The sequence below is a fragment of the Oncorhynchus mykiss genome, chromosome 5 (assembly GCF_057628025.1).
Source record: "Oncorhynchus mykiss isolate SJ-2025 chromosome 5, ASM5762802v1, whole genome shotgun sequence".
NCBI lineage: Eukaryota > Metazoa > Chordata > Actinopteri > Salmoniformes > Salmonidae > Oncorhynchus > Oncorhynchus mykiss.
Window position 1 is genome coordinate 85,700,923 of NC_143026.1, and position 16,028 is coordinate 85,716,950.

General features: G+C 40.8%; 1 protein-coding gene across 1 annotated transcript; it reads left to right on the forward strand.

The window, feature by feature from the left end:
- Window positions 1-8,560: 8,560 nt before the first annotated feature.
- LOC110524705 (uncharacterized) lies at window positions 8,561-15,158 on the forward strand. The gene is made up of 4 exons (XM_090236710.1): window positions 8,561-8,631; window positions 9,543-9,677; window positions 13,884-14,130; window positions 14,368-15,158. Exons 1-4 carry the CDS (start codon window positions 8,561-8,563, stop codon window positions 14,395-14,397), a joined length of 483 nt encoding a protein of 160 aa, XP_090092836.1. The 3' UTR covers window positions 14,398-15,158.
- The last annotated feature ends 870 nt before the right edge of the window (window positions 15,159-16,028 follow it).

The window sequence follows — 16,028 nt, forward strand, 5'->3', positions numbered from 1 at the left end:
CGGTCATCCCCCTCTTTAAAGGGGGAGACACTCAAGACCCAAACTGTTATAGACCTATATCCATCCTGCCCTGCCTTTCTAAAATCTTCGAAAGCCAAGTTAACAAAGAAATCACCGACCATTTTGAATCCCACCGTACCTTCTCCACTATGCAATCTGGTTTCCGAGCTGGTCATGGGTGCACCTCAGCCACGCTCAAGGTCCTAAACGATATCATAACTGCCATCGATAAAAGACAGTACTGTGCAGCTGTATTCATCATCCTGGCCAAGGCTTTCGACTCTGTCAATCACCGCATTCTTATCCACAGACTCAATAGCCTTGGTTTCTCAAATGACTGCCTCGCCTGGTTCACCAACCTCTTCTCTGACAGAGTTCAGTGTGTCAAAATCAGAGGGCCTGTTGTCCGGACTTCTGGCAGTCTCTATGGGGGTGCCACAGGGTTCAATTCTCAGGCCAACTCTTTCTCTGTTCATATCAATGATGTTGCTCTTGCTGCTGGTGATTCTCTGATACACCTCTACGCAGACAACACCATTCTGTATACTTCTGGCCCTTCTTTGGACACTGTGTTAACAAACCTCCAAATGAGCTTCAATGCCATACAACACTCCTTCCGTGGCCCCCAACTGCTTTTAAATACTAGTAAAACTAAATGCATGCTCTTCAACCGATTGCTGCCCGCACCTGCCCGCCCGACTAGAATCACTACTCTGGACGGTTCTGACTGAATATGTGGACAACTACAAATACCTAGGTGTCTGGTTAGACTCTACTTCCAGACTCACACTAAGCATCTCCAATCCAAAATTAAATCTTGAATCGGCTTCCTATTTCGCAACAAAGCATCCGTCACTCATGCTGCCAAACATACCTTCGTAAAACTGACTATCCTACCGATCCATAGCAGCATCCGCCCGTAGCACGCGCTCCAGCAGGTATATTGCTCTGGTCATCCCCATAGCCAATTCCTACTTTGGCCGCCTTTACTTCCAGTTCTCTGCTACCAATGACTGGAACAAATTGCAAAAATCACTGAAGCTGGAGACTCATATCTCCCTCTCTAACTTTAAGCACCAGCTGTCAGAGCAGCTCACAGATCACTGCACCTGTACTTAGCTCATCTGTAAATAGCTCCTTTGCACCCCAGTATCCCTACTTGCACATTTATCTTCTGCACATCTATCACTCCAGTGTTTAATTAAGAAATTGTAATTATTTATATTTATTGCCTTACCTCCCTTATCTTACCTCATTTGCACACACTCTATATAGACTTTCTCTATTGTATTATTGACTGTATGTTTGTTTATTTCATGTGTAACTCTGTGTTGTTGTTTGTGTCACACTGCTTTGTTTTGTCTTGGCCAGGTCGCAGTTGTAAATGAGAACTTGTTCTCAACTAGCCCACCTGGTGAAATATATATTTTTTATAAATAATCATGTCCAATCAATTGAATTTACCACAGGTGGACTCCAATCAAGTTGTAGAAACATCTCAAGACAATGGAGATGATTGTGGACCACAGAAAAAAAAGAGGACTGAGCATGCCCCAATTCTCATCGACAGGGCTGCAGTTGAGCAGGTTGAGAGCTTCAAGTTCCTTGGTGTCGACATCACCAACAGACTAACATGGTCCAAGCACACCAAGACAGTCGTAAAGAGGGCACGACAAAACCTATTCCCCCTCAGGAGACTGAAAAGATTTGGCATGGGTCCTCAGATCCTCAAAAGGTTATGCAGCTGCACCATCAAGAGCACTGTTTGCATCACTGCCTGGTACGGCAACTGCTCGGCCTCCGACCACAATGCACTACAGAGGGTAGTGCAAACGGCCCAGTACATCACTGGGGCCAAACTTCCTGCCATCCAGGACCTCTATACCAGGCGGTGTCAGAGGAAGGCCCTAAAAATTGTCAAAGTCTCCCTAGTCATAGACTGTTCTCTCTGCTACCACACGGCAAGTGGTACCGGACCGCGAAGTCTAGGTCCAAGGGGCCTCTAAACAGCTTCTACCCAAACGCCATAAGACTCCTGATTACCTAATCAAATGGCTACCATGACTATTTGCATTGCCCACCCCCCATTTACACCACTGCTATTCTCTGTTGTTATCATCTATGCATAGTCACTTTAATAACTCTACCTACATGTACATATTACCTCAACTAACCGGTGCCCCCGCCCATTGACTCTGTACCGGTACCCCCCTAAATATAGTCTCGCTATTGTTATTTTACTGCTGCTCTTTAATTACTTGTTACTTTTATTTCTTCTTCTTATCCATATTTTGTAAACTCCATTGTAGGTTAGGGGCTCGTAAGTAAGCATTTCACTGTAAGGTCTACACCTGTTGTATTCAGCCCATGTGACTAATAAACTTTGATTTGATTAGAATTTTTATTATACAGAAAGCCCTTTAATTACTGAATTAAGTCAATTAAATCAATTATGAGAATAGTCAGATAACTGATCACGGACACGGTGGCGTAGCAGGAATCTCAGGATGATCAATGGAAACAAGATGCACCTGAGCTCAATTTCGAGTCTCATAGCAAAGGGTCTGAATACTTATGTAAATAAGTTATTTCTGTTTTTTATTTTTTTTATACATTTGCAAAAATGTATATAAACCTCTGTTCGCTTTGTCATTATGGGGTATTGTGTTTAGATTGATGAGGATTAAAAAAAAAAAAAAAATTTAGAATAACGCTGTAATGTAGCAAAATGTGGAAAAAGACAAGGGGTGTGAATACTTTCTGAATGCATTGTACAATACAGTATCACTCAAATGTTTACATAAGACTTGTTGTGTATCCTGACTCACAATCTACCTCCATCTCCACTGTATAGAGACACTATGGCACTTCCGCAGTTGACCAAACCCAGAAAACAAACAACCTGTTGTGATAACTATTGTAAAATACATTGTGTCTGTAAAATGTATATAGTATGTATAGGCTGGCAGTAGAAGCCTAAGTGTTGTTGTCCATTAGTTTACTCCAATTAGGAGCTGGTTGGGTTAGAGGGTTGGTTGGGTTAGAGGGAAATTAATTTTTTAAATATATTTTTATATGTGTGTATATATATATATATATATATATATATATATAATATATTATTAATTTTTGATATATGTATATATATATATATATTTACAGTACCAGTCTGTAAGTTTGGAGTTTGGACACACCTACTCATTCAAGGGTTTTTCTTAATTTTTCCTATTTTCTACATTGTAGAATAATAGTGAAGACATCAAAACTATGAAATAACACATATGGAATCATGTAGTTACCAAAAAAGTGTTAAATAAATCTAAACATATTTTATATTTGAGATTCTTCAAAGTAGTCACCCTTTGCCTTGATGACAGCTTTGCACACTCTTGGCATTCTCTCAACCAGCTTCATGAGGTAGTCACCTGGAAGGCTTTTCCAACAGTCTTAAAGGAGTTCCCACATATGCTGAGCACTTGTTGGCTGCTTTTCCTTCACTCTGCGTTCCAACTCATCCCAAACCATCTCAATTGGGTTAAGGTCGGGTGATTGTGGAGGCCAGGTCATCTGATGCAGCACTCCATCACTCTCCTTCTTGGTCAAATAGCCCGTACACAGCCTGGAGGTGTGTTTTGGGTCATTGTCCAGATGGCATATCACTGCAGAATGCTGTGGTAGCTATGCTGTTTAAGTGTGCCTTGAATTCTAAATAAATCACAGACAGTGTCACCAGCAAAGCACCCCCCACCATCACACCTCCATGCTTCACGGTGGGAGCCAGACATGCGGAGATCATCTGTTCACCTACTCTGCGTCTCACAAAGACACGGCGGATGGAACCAAAAATCTCTACTTTGGACTCATCAGACCAAAGGACAGATGTCCATAGCTTGTGTTTCTTTGACTGACCTTCATGTTTTAAAGTAATGATGGACTGTCGTTACTCTTTGCTTTTTTGAGCTGTTCTTGTCATAATGTATTTGTATAATGTATTGAGCTGTTCTTGTCATAATATGGACATGGTCTTTTACCAAAAAGGGCTATCTTCTATACCCCCCCCCCCCCCCCCCCCCACCTTGTCACAATACAACTGATTGTCTCAAACGCATTAAGAAGGAAAGAAATTCCACAAATGAACTTTAACAAGGCACACCTGTTAATTGAAATGCATTATTCCAGGTGACTACCTCATGAACCTGGTTGAGAGAATGCCAAGAGTGTGCAAAGCTGTCATCAAGGCAAAGGGTGGCTACTTTGAAGAATGTCAAATATAAAATATATTTTGATTTGTTTAACACTTTTTGGTTACTACATGATTCCATATGTGTTATTTCATAGTGTTGATGTCTTCACTATTATTTTACAATATAGAAAATAGTAAAAATATAGAAAAACCCTTCAATGAGTAGGTGTTTCCAAACTTTTGACTGGTACTCTATATATATAGGCTCTAACACCTCAAGCGAGAATGTATGGCTCTAAATTCACATTGGCCCTGTTTTCTATCCTGTGTTGTTTCTTTCATCCAGGAAACAATACATGGGAACAGAGAGGCTGTTCTGCAACACAGAGATAAAGCAGAGGGAGGGGCCAGGTTTAGAAAGGAGACAGGTGCCGGTGAAACCCAAGGAAAGTAGGCAAACTTGGGAATTGGGACTCCTCGCAAACAGATAACTTGACAATGTATGTCACCTTGCCAGGATTTAACAAATCAGGTCTTTGGATTGCCAGTCAATCTGTGCCTTTATGGCAACTCATTTCACCACCGGCTATGGACGGATGATGTTGCTATTTCTGATACAAAGTTTAGTAAAGTTTGATTTTGTATGACTAAAATGTAATCCCCCAGGGTGTTTTTTGTTGTGTTGAAAGGGATATTTTATCACCAGAGAATAAAGGGCAATCACCTCTTAGTTCCTGATTGTGCGTAAGAAATGAGGAAGTCAACATGAAAGGGGATATGTCCCACAAACCCAGCAAGGAAACTCAAACCCAGGCTTATACAATGGGCAATTTCCAAGAATCGTGAATAAGGACAAGTGATGCTAACACCTTGCTTTTTTCCCACTGTATTATTTTATGAGCTTGCGTTGTCCCGTCCTGCTATAGACACCAGTACGGATCACAGTGTAGGGTCCCATAGTGAATGTCTGTGATGCAACAATATTGTTTTCATTATTAATGGTTGTCATAATAAAACTCCACAAAAGTCCTATATTTTATTACCATACGTCCCCTTATACACTGAGTTATATTGATGTCACTCGTTAAATCCACTTCAGTCAGTGTAGATGAAGAGGAGGAGTCAGGTTAAAGAAGGATTTTTAAGCCTTGAGACAATTGAGAGATGGATTGTGTATGTGTGTCATTAAGGGTGAATGGGCAACACAAAACATTTGTCTTTGCATGGGGTAGTAGGTGCCAGGCACACCGGTTTGTGTCAAGAACTGCTACGCTGCTGGGGTTTTCATGCTCAACAGTTTCCAGTGACACAATTGTGGGAAGCATTGGAGTTTACATGGGCCAGCATCCTTGCGGAACGCTTTCAACACCTTGTAGAGTCCATGCCCAGATGAATTGAGGCTGTTCTGAGGGCAAAACTCAATATTAGGAAGGTGTTCCTAATGTTTTGTGTACTCAGTGTAAAATAGTATCTGGGATTGAAATAACTGGAAAAGTCCTAAAAAGGGCATAACTTTAGAGGGTAACTATTGTTTTATGGTGATTTTATCATAAATCTTACAGCTGAAAGATGAGTGAAATAAACAAAAGGCTCACTAGATGGCAGGGTGGTGGTGGTTGACGGAGGGCGTAACATGGAGGCTGTTTCAAATCCCATCCCAATAAAAATGACTTGCCTGAACAAAACCAGTCGCATTAAATTCTGCCTTAGAGGCAGAGCTGCCCTTTGAACAATATAAGTAAGTTATCCTTGTCCGAGCCAGAATGTCCCATAGGGAAGAAGCCTATATCCTGTTTCTGTAGCATGAGACAGCTTGATGTAAAGTACACCCTCTGGATAGGAGCTTACTCTCTAGAATAGAGAGAACTCTGAGCTCTCTGATAGGGCGTTATATCCGGTTCCAGTGGATCTCCAGATATGGGTGTGGACGTGGTACTGTGGCTTCGATGATGATCATAAAGAGATACCCCTCTGCTGCTGTAACAGATGTGAAACCGCTAGCTAGTTTGCGTGGTGTGCGCTAAATAGCATTTCAATCGGTGACGTCACTTGCTCTGAGACCTTGAAGTAGTGGTTCCCCTTGCTCTGCAAGGGCCACGGCTTTTGTGGAGCGATGGGTAACGATGCTTCGTGGCTGACTGTTGTTGATGTGTGCAGAGGGTCCCGGGTATGGGCGAAGGGACGGTCTAAAGTTATACTGTTACACTGCTACTGCCTTGTGTTCCTGTATTCTCTCTGAATGGCCTCTGTTGGTATCAACATGAAAGTCTATATCAGGGGTACTCAACTCTTACCCTACGAGGTCCGGAGCCTGACAGTTTTCTGTTCTACCTGATAATTAATTGCACACACCTGGTGACCTGGTGTCCCAGGTCCAAATCAGTCCCTGATTAAAGGGAAAGAAGCAAAGAATGCAGTGGAACTGGCTTTGAGGTCCATAGTTTAGTTTGAGGGGTCTATACCTTGTGCATCATTTCTTACTGTGCATTAGGGATCCAAATCAGTACTGTTTCCCATTGTACATCGTGAAAACCACGTCAATCGAAGCTTAATTCCTAAAACAACTGTAGGCAGCACATGTTCCTCCTGGGAGGGTAGACAAAAGGACTGGTCCTCTGTGCCCAGCATACTTCAGTGTTTTATGTATGCTTCTGTAATGGGTTGGCATTGTATTAGATCCAAGAATACACCTCCAATGTGAGTTATTTCCAACCCATGGGTACCACACCAGGCTAAAGGTAGCATAAAATAAGCAGCAGAACAGCATCCCTGTAGCAGGTTAGTGGTTAAGTGCCTTGCTCAAGGGCATAACGGCAGCAGGTGGCACATGAGATTCTGATGTCAAAAACCCTCTGGTTGCCAGCTCACTCCTGACAAATTCTCCCGTCAGCCATGGGATTTGAACTGACAACCCTCTGGTTACTGGCCCTGAGAGATTCTGAATTCATCTGATTGAAGTTTAAGTCAGAATACTCTATCTCAGAAGTTATTGCATTAATGTGTGTACAAAATGCTCATTGGCATTTGATTAGACTAATACTGTATGTAAAAGCGAGAGTTCGAGCCGTATGAAGAACAACAGGGTAGGAACACATTGGAATTGGTTGCAACCAGGTTGTGCTGTGGAGCTTCACAGTGGAGTACCCATAGGACCTTCTGAAATGTGTCAACAATTTATTGCAGGTAGTGTCAGTGGAAGTCCTGCCTCTGTTGATTGGGAGTATACGGGAAGTGAGTGGTGATTGAATTGTTAAGGAATGTGGCGCTGGAAGTAAAGCGGGATGGGTTTGGAAGGGAATTTTCTATAACAGTCCCTGAGTCTGACCTCTTATCAATCTCTCAAATGATATTAGAAATATAAAAAAAAATAAGAATTAATGCAATGCATGTGTTTTAGTGAAGGGAAATTGCAACAGTTTTACACAACCAAACAAATACATATTCCAAACCATTTTATTCTTACCGTTTATTCTGGAAAAAAATGACAGAACACGGAGGGCTTACAATGACAGATGCAATATGCAATACTATACAGCCACCACACAACTTTGAGGCAATGTTGTGGCAACATTCTGTGGTTGCTCTGTGTCTGCTGGGTTTCTCCTCTTGACTAACAAGGTCCCAATCTACTTCAATTATTAATTGTTGTTCATCTTTGTTTGTTACATTTCCAATGAATAATCAACAGTGGGTATTTTAGTTTCAGTTACAGTGCATGATGTACAATCATTATATAGATTTAAATATGGAACATTTCACCTCATATCTATCTACATGTCATGATTGTACTTTTTATTGCATTTTGGTGACAGATATATCCCAATACATTTCCTTAATTTGTCATTCATTAAGAACAACGGTGAAAACAGTTCATATAATAATGGGGGTGTTGAAAAAAATCTACTTTTTCCAGACAAAAAAAAATGTAACTCAGTATATTTGGTCAGATCAGTAGCTTTAGATTTTTTCACACATCCCAACGACAGGTCTTACTAAAAACTATAATTTAGACAGGGATATTTTGTAGATGTCAGGTGTGTGCGTACTGGTAGCGAAGTCAGGAGAGCAGAGAGTTTATTGAGGCAGGAGAAACCAACAGACCAACAGCCACTGTGTCAAAACCTCCAGCCCATAGGCAAAAGTGCAAAACGCGCAAAACAGTCACAATAATTTATGTTTAACAATAAACATCTTTGTGAACAACACGGTATAAGGAAACCAGTCTGGTGCGTCAACAATTAACACGTAACACAAACAATTCACACAAAGACATGAGGGGGAATAGAGGAATAAATACATGCAGTGTGATTGGGGAATGAAAACCAGGTGTGCAGGTAACAAGACAAAACATATGGATCAATAAAAAATGGAGCGGCGATGGCTAGAAAGTCGGTGACGTTGACCGCCGAATGCCGGCCGAACAAGGAGAAAGTCGTGACAGTAGACAAGTTCACTTCCTATCAGCGATCAGGGAAGACATGTTGGGGGAGTAAGGTCTCTGCTGCCCCTGAAATCTACAGGACTGGAAACTGTGAAAGCAGAGAATAACATACAAAACATCTCATAAATGATGCATGTTTAAGTATAGACATTAAAACTAGGTTTGAAGATTCAAGTGAAGATTCCACTGTGATTTAACTCGAATATGTGGCTTGTATGCAATGTCCGTTTTTGACCAGAAGAGAGAAACGGCTACTGTTAATTCAGAGAGCCATTGCAGCCATACACTCCATTGGACTCACATCTACACCCTCAGATGTGCATTCAGCCTTGAAGTCTCCTTAGCCAGAGCGAGAAATTCTTTTAGGAACCTGTTCTCCTCTAGTAGTTCAATGAGCCGGTCTTTTGAGGCAACGAGTTGTTTACACTTTTGACAGGTGTATATGTCCTTAAATTCATCCTCTTTCACTATGGTGAACATTCAAAAGCCACAAGAGGTAGGGGTGCTGAGTGCTGCCCTCTTATTTTTTTTGTTGAATGTTTTTCCTCTTAAAAGTAGTGCACTGGGCCTTTACTTGTCCTGTATTAGCGGACCCATAGCTGTCTTTTATTTTATTTAACTAGGCAAGTCAATAAAGAAAAAAAATCTTATTTAAAATGACAGCCAGTTAACTGCCTTGTTCAGGGGCAGAACGACAGATTTTTACCTTGTCAGCTCGGGGATTTACTGGCCCAACGCTCTAACCACTAAGCTACCTGCCGCCCCTGTATAATGTGGGACATCATTTTTATTTTTTCACAAGCAGTGCACAGGGCCTTTACTAGCGGACCAATATAGCCGTCTATAGTGCCGGCAACACATTTTCACAGCACCGCCGCACCCCCATCCCGAAACATATTTCCATGACTATGATCACAGGTTTCACTTTTTATGGCTTCACTGTCCATCTCCGACTCCAAATGAGAAGAGTCCGCTTATACTCGAGTCAGAAACAGCCATCCCCGCTACAAGAGCCAACAGCGACGTGAGACAAGCTTTGCCGGTGATACCCAGGTAACCTAGTTAGCACGGGGCTAGCCTGATAACTTTAGCTCTAAGAAACAGTAAAATCCAACAACAAAATGGTATATTAAAAACAGCACTAACACCATGGGCGCAGGTTCTTCCTTTTCACTTCTGTCAGGTTTTCTGAGAGTTCACCATCTGTCGACTGCTCAGGGTTTTCAGGAGCATAACGTGTAATTATCTTTCCTGTACTTGACTCAAAGGATAAAGTACTCTGCTTGTATTTTCGCAGATGTCAGTTTGGGTTTGAACCTCACACCCTTCTTTCTGCATCGCGTTCTCGCCGTCCGCCATCTTACATCTCCCTAGCTTGAGTCAGTATTTTATTCTGAAATAGTGTTTTATATCAACCATCAATTTGATAGAAAGTGTCATTTCCCCAAACAAGAGTACATAAACCTAACAGACAGGGAGGGCTATTACATATCAAGATTCTTTTATGGTGCGTATTGTTTTTTTGTTTTTACATTTACTGATCATTTCAAAAATAATATTTAAATTCTATCTTAAATAATGTGAAGAGGGGTTTGTTCTCTGCCCACTTCATTTTATGGACAAAGAATCTTCCATGAAAGATAAACAAATTAACAGTGAAAGTTAAATCAGGGTCCATATCAATTGGTTCAAAATAAAACATAACATCAGAGTCTCTCAAATTAAAATGAATAGCTATTTCTTTTCAAATAAAATCTTCTAACTCACTCCAAAATCTTCTGACATAAGAGCAGTCCCAACATAAATGGTCAAGAGTCTGGGTCACAATCACAAAATACACATTTGTTATCAATTGCTATTTTCAATCTGTGTATAATAAAGGTCTTTACAGGGTAGATTCGATGAATGAGTTTTCATGATACTTCTTTCACCTTATTAGATATACAATATTTACCAGATAACGAAACTTTGTTCCAGTTCACTTGTCCTAGGGCTGCACTCCAGTACATTTTCGCAGAGGGAATAGTAACATTTTGACATAGTTTCCTTATATACATGTTATTACAGTAATAGTTTAAAATGTCAATTCCTTCTAGTTGTATTGAGGCTACAAAATCCTCAACAGTTGCACTTGGAGTACTGTTACATTCTCCTAAAAGAAGAATAGCACCTTTAGGGACAGATCTAACAACAATGTGATACTCCTCAGGAGTGAATGTAACATTGTGTGTTGTAATAAATTCGGGATAATATAGTTGTCCATCATTATTCAATAATTGTTTAACCTAAATAATGTTGTTGTCAAACCAGTTCTGGAAAAACAAAGAAAAAACAAAGTTTTTGTATTTTATGTCTTTATTATTCCAGATGGTATACCTATGAGGGGAAACTTGTGTTTGTACATGAGGTTCCAAGTTAGAAGTACTTGTTTATGAAAGTTTGCAAGCTTAATAGGGATTTTAGCCATATCAAAGTTGCATATGAGTAAGAATTCTAGACCACCAATCTGTTGGAATATTAAATTAGGGATGACATTCCAGATGCAATCCTTATTTCTTAAATAGTTTTGTATCCAATTCATCTTAAATATTATATCAGAGATTTTAAAATCCAGAGCATTCAACCCTCCCTCACCTTGGGTGCTACATATTACCGCTTTTATTAAATAATGAGGTTTATTCCTCCATATGAAGTTAAATAATTTAGTATCAGCCATTGTAGTTACTGACAGAGGAACATCCAAGGGAAGGGTGGTATAAACTAATCTGGACAGACCTTCAGATTTTGATAAAAGTATTCGTCCAGATAAAGAAATATCTCTTAATAACCAGGAGTTAAATCTCTTTCCAATTTTCTCTACAATAGGAGAGAAATGTAAGTTGGCGCTTTCTTTCTGATCTTTGCTAACTGTAATACCAAGGAATGTGATCACATATTTTACAGGGATATTACATACTGAGTTTAAGTCACGTCTTTTCAACGCAAATAATTCACATTTCCTAATATTCAGAGATAAACCTGATACACGTGAGAAGGCATTAATACACTAATAGCTTTCTTGACTTCATTATGATCTTTTTTAAAAATGGTGGTGTCGTCAGCCAATTGTGAACCTTTTATCTCTTTGTCTTGTGTCTGAATACCCCTAAAACGATCCTTATTTATATGAAGTGCCATAACTTGTGTGACCAATACAAATAAGAAAGGAGAAATTGGGCATCCTTGTTAAATTCCACGTCTAATGTCGAATCTTAATTTAACAGAGCTGTTACTATTATTGTAAAGTGTCTTAATTACACTTTGAAAATATTGACCAAAACCAAAAAAATCGAAGAGTCTCAAAAAGAAAATAATGTTCAACTGTATCAAATGCCTGGTAAGAGTCTACAAATAAAATAAAGCTATCTTCCATAGTGTGCTCATTGTAGTCTATCAAGTCCAATACTAGTCAAATATTATTACACATATGTCTGCCCTTCATAAAACCAGACTGGGTATCGTCAATGATTTGGTCAATACCTTTTTTAAGTCTTTCTGCAAAGATGAATGCAAGTAGCTTTCCATCATTGTTCATTAATGTGATTGGTTTCCAATTTTCTAACATCATAGAATCTTTGTTTGGTTTGGGTATTACAGAAATTAGGCCATGTGTCATGGAAACAGGCATGACCCCTAAATCAATTGCCTCATTAAAAACATTAAATATAAATTCAATAATATCCTCCTGAAAATATTTATAGAATTCACTGATAATGCCATCATTGTTCTCTTTTAACTTGCCGATACATTTTTTTTATATCATTAATAGAAATAATTTCATCACAAGACTTTTGGAAGTCTTCATCTTTGAATTTTGCTCAATTCTGCACAGTTCTGCACATGCTCTGTTCTAATTCGATCCACTGCCACTCAATGGCTATTTATTCAGCTTCTGACTGTGTTCATCTTGGATGGCTCAGGGAGCTACTTTGGGACATAACAGTAAATGCATGTATAGTATGTTTGGATTGTGTATTTCAGTTGCAATTGCTGTGACTTTAAACGGATGAGAGGTTGTATGATTCCGTACCTTCTGCTAGTCCAGACCGCACAGTGAGGCAAAGCGGGCCCAGTACACCGGCTAATTACTGGTGGCTAGTCCACCTGACAGGGGTATCCTGGGCTAGGAAGCCTAGAGCATCTAGACGTTGTCACAGCGTAGAGACCAACCTCCGGCTTCCACCACACAGCGGGGCAGAAGCGGAGTCAGAAGACTCCGGTAGAATGACGAAACACTGATAAAAACCTGACCGTTGAGGAGTATCCAAGGCTAGTCGGCCCAACGTGTCTAGGTCGTCAGTCACAGCACAGATGTATTCTCTCTCGGCTTTCATGAAGGGGACCACACCGGATTTATCTCATTGTGTAGAAACCAGCAGATGCCAATTTAAAGCTTTGATCATGTAGGATTTTAGATTTTGTCTGTTGTTTAATAACAACTCTCACAGCCTATAACGGTTTTGCTAAGTAATAAAAACTTGTAACACTTGAAACAAACAGTGTGTCACAACACGTTCAGCAAAACTGCCCTGCCGCCATCTTGTGTGTCATTACACAATGCATTGCAAGAATAATCAGTACAGATTGGAAGTACTCAAACACTTCCATTCCAACATTGCTTCCCGAGCAGGAAACTGAAAAAAGACAAGAATATGAATTTAACCAAAAACACTTCTGTTCATTTTTTGCCTTTATGCTGTCTATTATATTTTCAATCTATTATAATGGTGCAATACAAAGCTTGATAAAGTTCATTGATATACATTTCCTTTGCTTTTAGATGATCTATGTAGAACTCCTGAATGGTATTCTATTCAGTACCTGAGTACATCCTCTGTGGGCAGAACTGGACTATGGCTCCGTCCCAGGTGAGAGGGGCCAGCACTAATTTGTAGATGTCTCCACACATAATCTCCAGCATGTAACAGGTGTTGGCCCTGAGGGGAGGGGTGCAGGTGTTGTTGGACTGATTAATACAGACACCTAAATGTGTTGACAAATATACTGTTCAATTTGGTGCTATTTCTTTCCATCCACCCTATCCCTATCACCAGGTCTCATTTTCAACCTCAGGGGACTTGCTTGATTAAATTAAGGTTAAATCAAACTAGATAAGATGCATTTCCTGAAGAAAATGTGTGTGCTTGCTAACCAATCCCCCCATCCCCTCCTTACGTGTGATCTGGCAGACAGTGAAGTTGTCTCCCTGTCTGTTCTCAGGGTCCCGGGAGTTGCCCTTGATGCAGTAGTCCCAGCCTCCAGACCAGGGAAGGTAACGCTGGTGTCGGTGGAGTTGAGCTTCACCCTGCTTTCTGAGCCCTCCATGATGATGCTGATTGTGTACAGGACAGCGTGGACCACTGGCTCCCACCCCACCACGATGGTGTCATTGCTGGGTGAGGTGGAGTTGAGCTCTGGCGCTGCAACCGCTGTAGGAGAGAGACAGCAAAGATACATCTTATTTGAGGTGTGTATTTGTTTTACTGTGTTGGGGTGTTTATGGTTTACATTCTAATTGTATGATAGCCTACTTATCACTTTCAATTAAAAAAGTGTACTATTTTCTGTTCTGTGTACTTTCATATAACAAAACTGTAAAGTGCATGTTTTATTTTGGGTGGGATGGTACTGTGCGAGTGTAATTACAATATACTACATGACTGAGATCTGAGACTGACCCTCTTCATCTCTTCTGCCTCTAAAGAACATCAAACCACTAAACCACAATGGATGAAACTGCTGCTGTATTGTTTTGGTACATGAAGAAACCCGATAGGCTGACTAACTCAGTGCTCAACCCAGTTAAGTTTATTATTTGTGTTCATGGAGAGGGGTCAGATATAATTACCCCGGATACAGGATAGATAACTTTCACCCTTAGGGCTTTAAGATCAGGTATGCAGCTACTCCCCTTTCTTAGCTTTCGTTTGTTCTTTCTTTCCCCAACAGTCAGTTAATGTGAGGTCCAAGGGACAATACCTGTCTTTGCTACTGAAGGGAGGGAAGGCTGGCTCCTGCCTCCGTGGATGACGGATATGACATTGAGAGTGTAGTCGGTGTACACCTAGAGGTTGAGCATGGTCCCGGGGGAAGAGGACACCTCGGTCTCGGAGAAGGACAGGTCGGTGTTTTCAGCCCGCAGGATGTAGTAGGAGGCTCCTGTCACATTCTGACCTTGGTTCTTTTGTTATGTCTGTGTTTTAGTATGGTCAGGGCGTGAATTGGGTGGGTTGGCTATGTTCCTTTTTCTATGATTTGGGATTTCTGTGTTTGGCCTGGTATGGTTCTCAATCAGAGGCAGCTGTCAATCGTTGTCCCTGATTGAGAACCATACTTAGGTAGCCTGGTTTCACTTTTGAGTTGTGGCTAATTGTTTCCTGTGTCTGTGTTTGTACCACACAGGACTGTTTCGGTTTTCGTTTGTTCATTCACGTTGTTATTTTGTATTTTTGTAGTTTTCAGTTTTATATATTAAAATGGACACTTACCACGCTGCATATTGGTCCTCCGATCCTTCCTACTACTCCTCTTCGTCAGAAGAGTGACGGGCGATTCTGGCAGCTCCTGGCTGATGGACGGCTCTGGCAGCTCCTCTTCGTCAGAGGACAATCGTTATAGCTCCTGTCACCTGAGTGAACTCCACAGCTCTCACTCTGCTTTCATGTTGCCATGTTTGTAGGGGGCACCTCAGAAGCTACAGAAAAAAGGGTGGGATTATTAAGACTCAATTCAGGAGCTACACACATGCAAATGTAATGAGTGTAACCAGTTCCACCACAATAATGTTTTCATACAGGAAAATCATATTTTTCACTGTAAGCCTACTGTCAAGATATACTGTACACTGAATGCACAAAAAATGATGAACACCTGCTCTCTCCATGACATAGACTGACCAGGTGAATCAAGGTGAAAGCTATGATACCTTATTGAGGTCACTTGTTAAATCCACTTGTCACTTCTTAAATGTAGATGAAGAGGAGGAAACAGGTTAAAGAAGGATTTTTAACCTTGAGACAATTGAGACATGGATTGTGTATGTGTGTCATTCAGAGGGTGAAGATTTAAGTGCCTTTGAACGGGGTATGGTAGTAGGTGCCAGGCGCACCAGTTTGTGTCAAGAACTGCAATGCTGCTGGGTTTTTCACGCTCAACAGTTTCCCGTGTGTATCAAGAATAGTCCACCACCCAAAGGACATCCAGCCAACTTGACACAACTGTGGGAAGCATTGGAGTCAACATGGGCCAGCATCCCTGTGGAACGCTTTCGACACCTTGTAGAGTCCATGCCCAACAAATTCAGACTGTTCTGAGGGCAAGACAATATTAGGAAGGTGTTCTTAATGTTTTGTACACTCAGTGTGT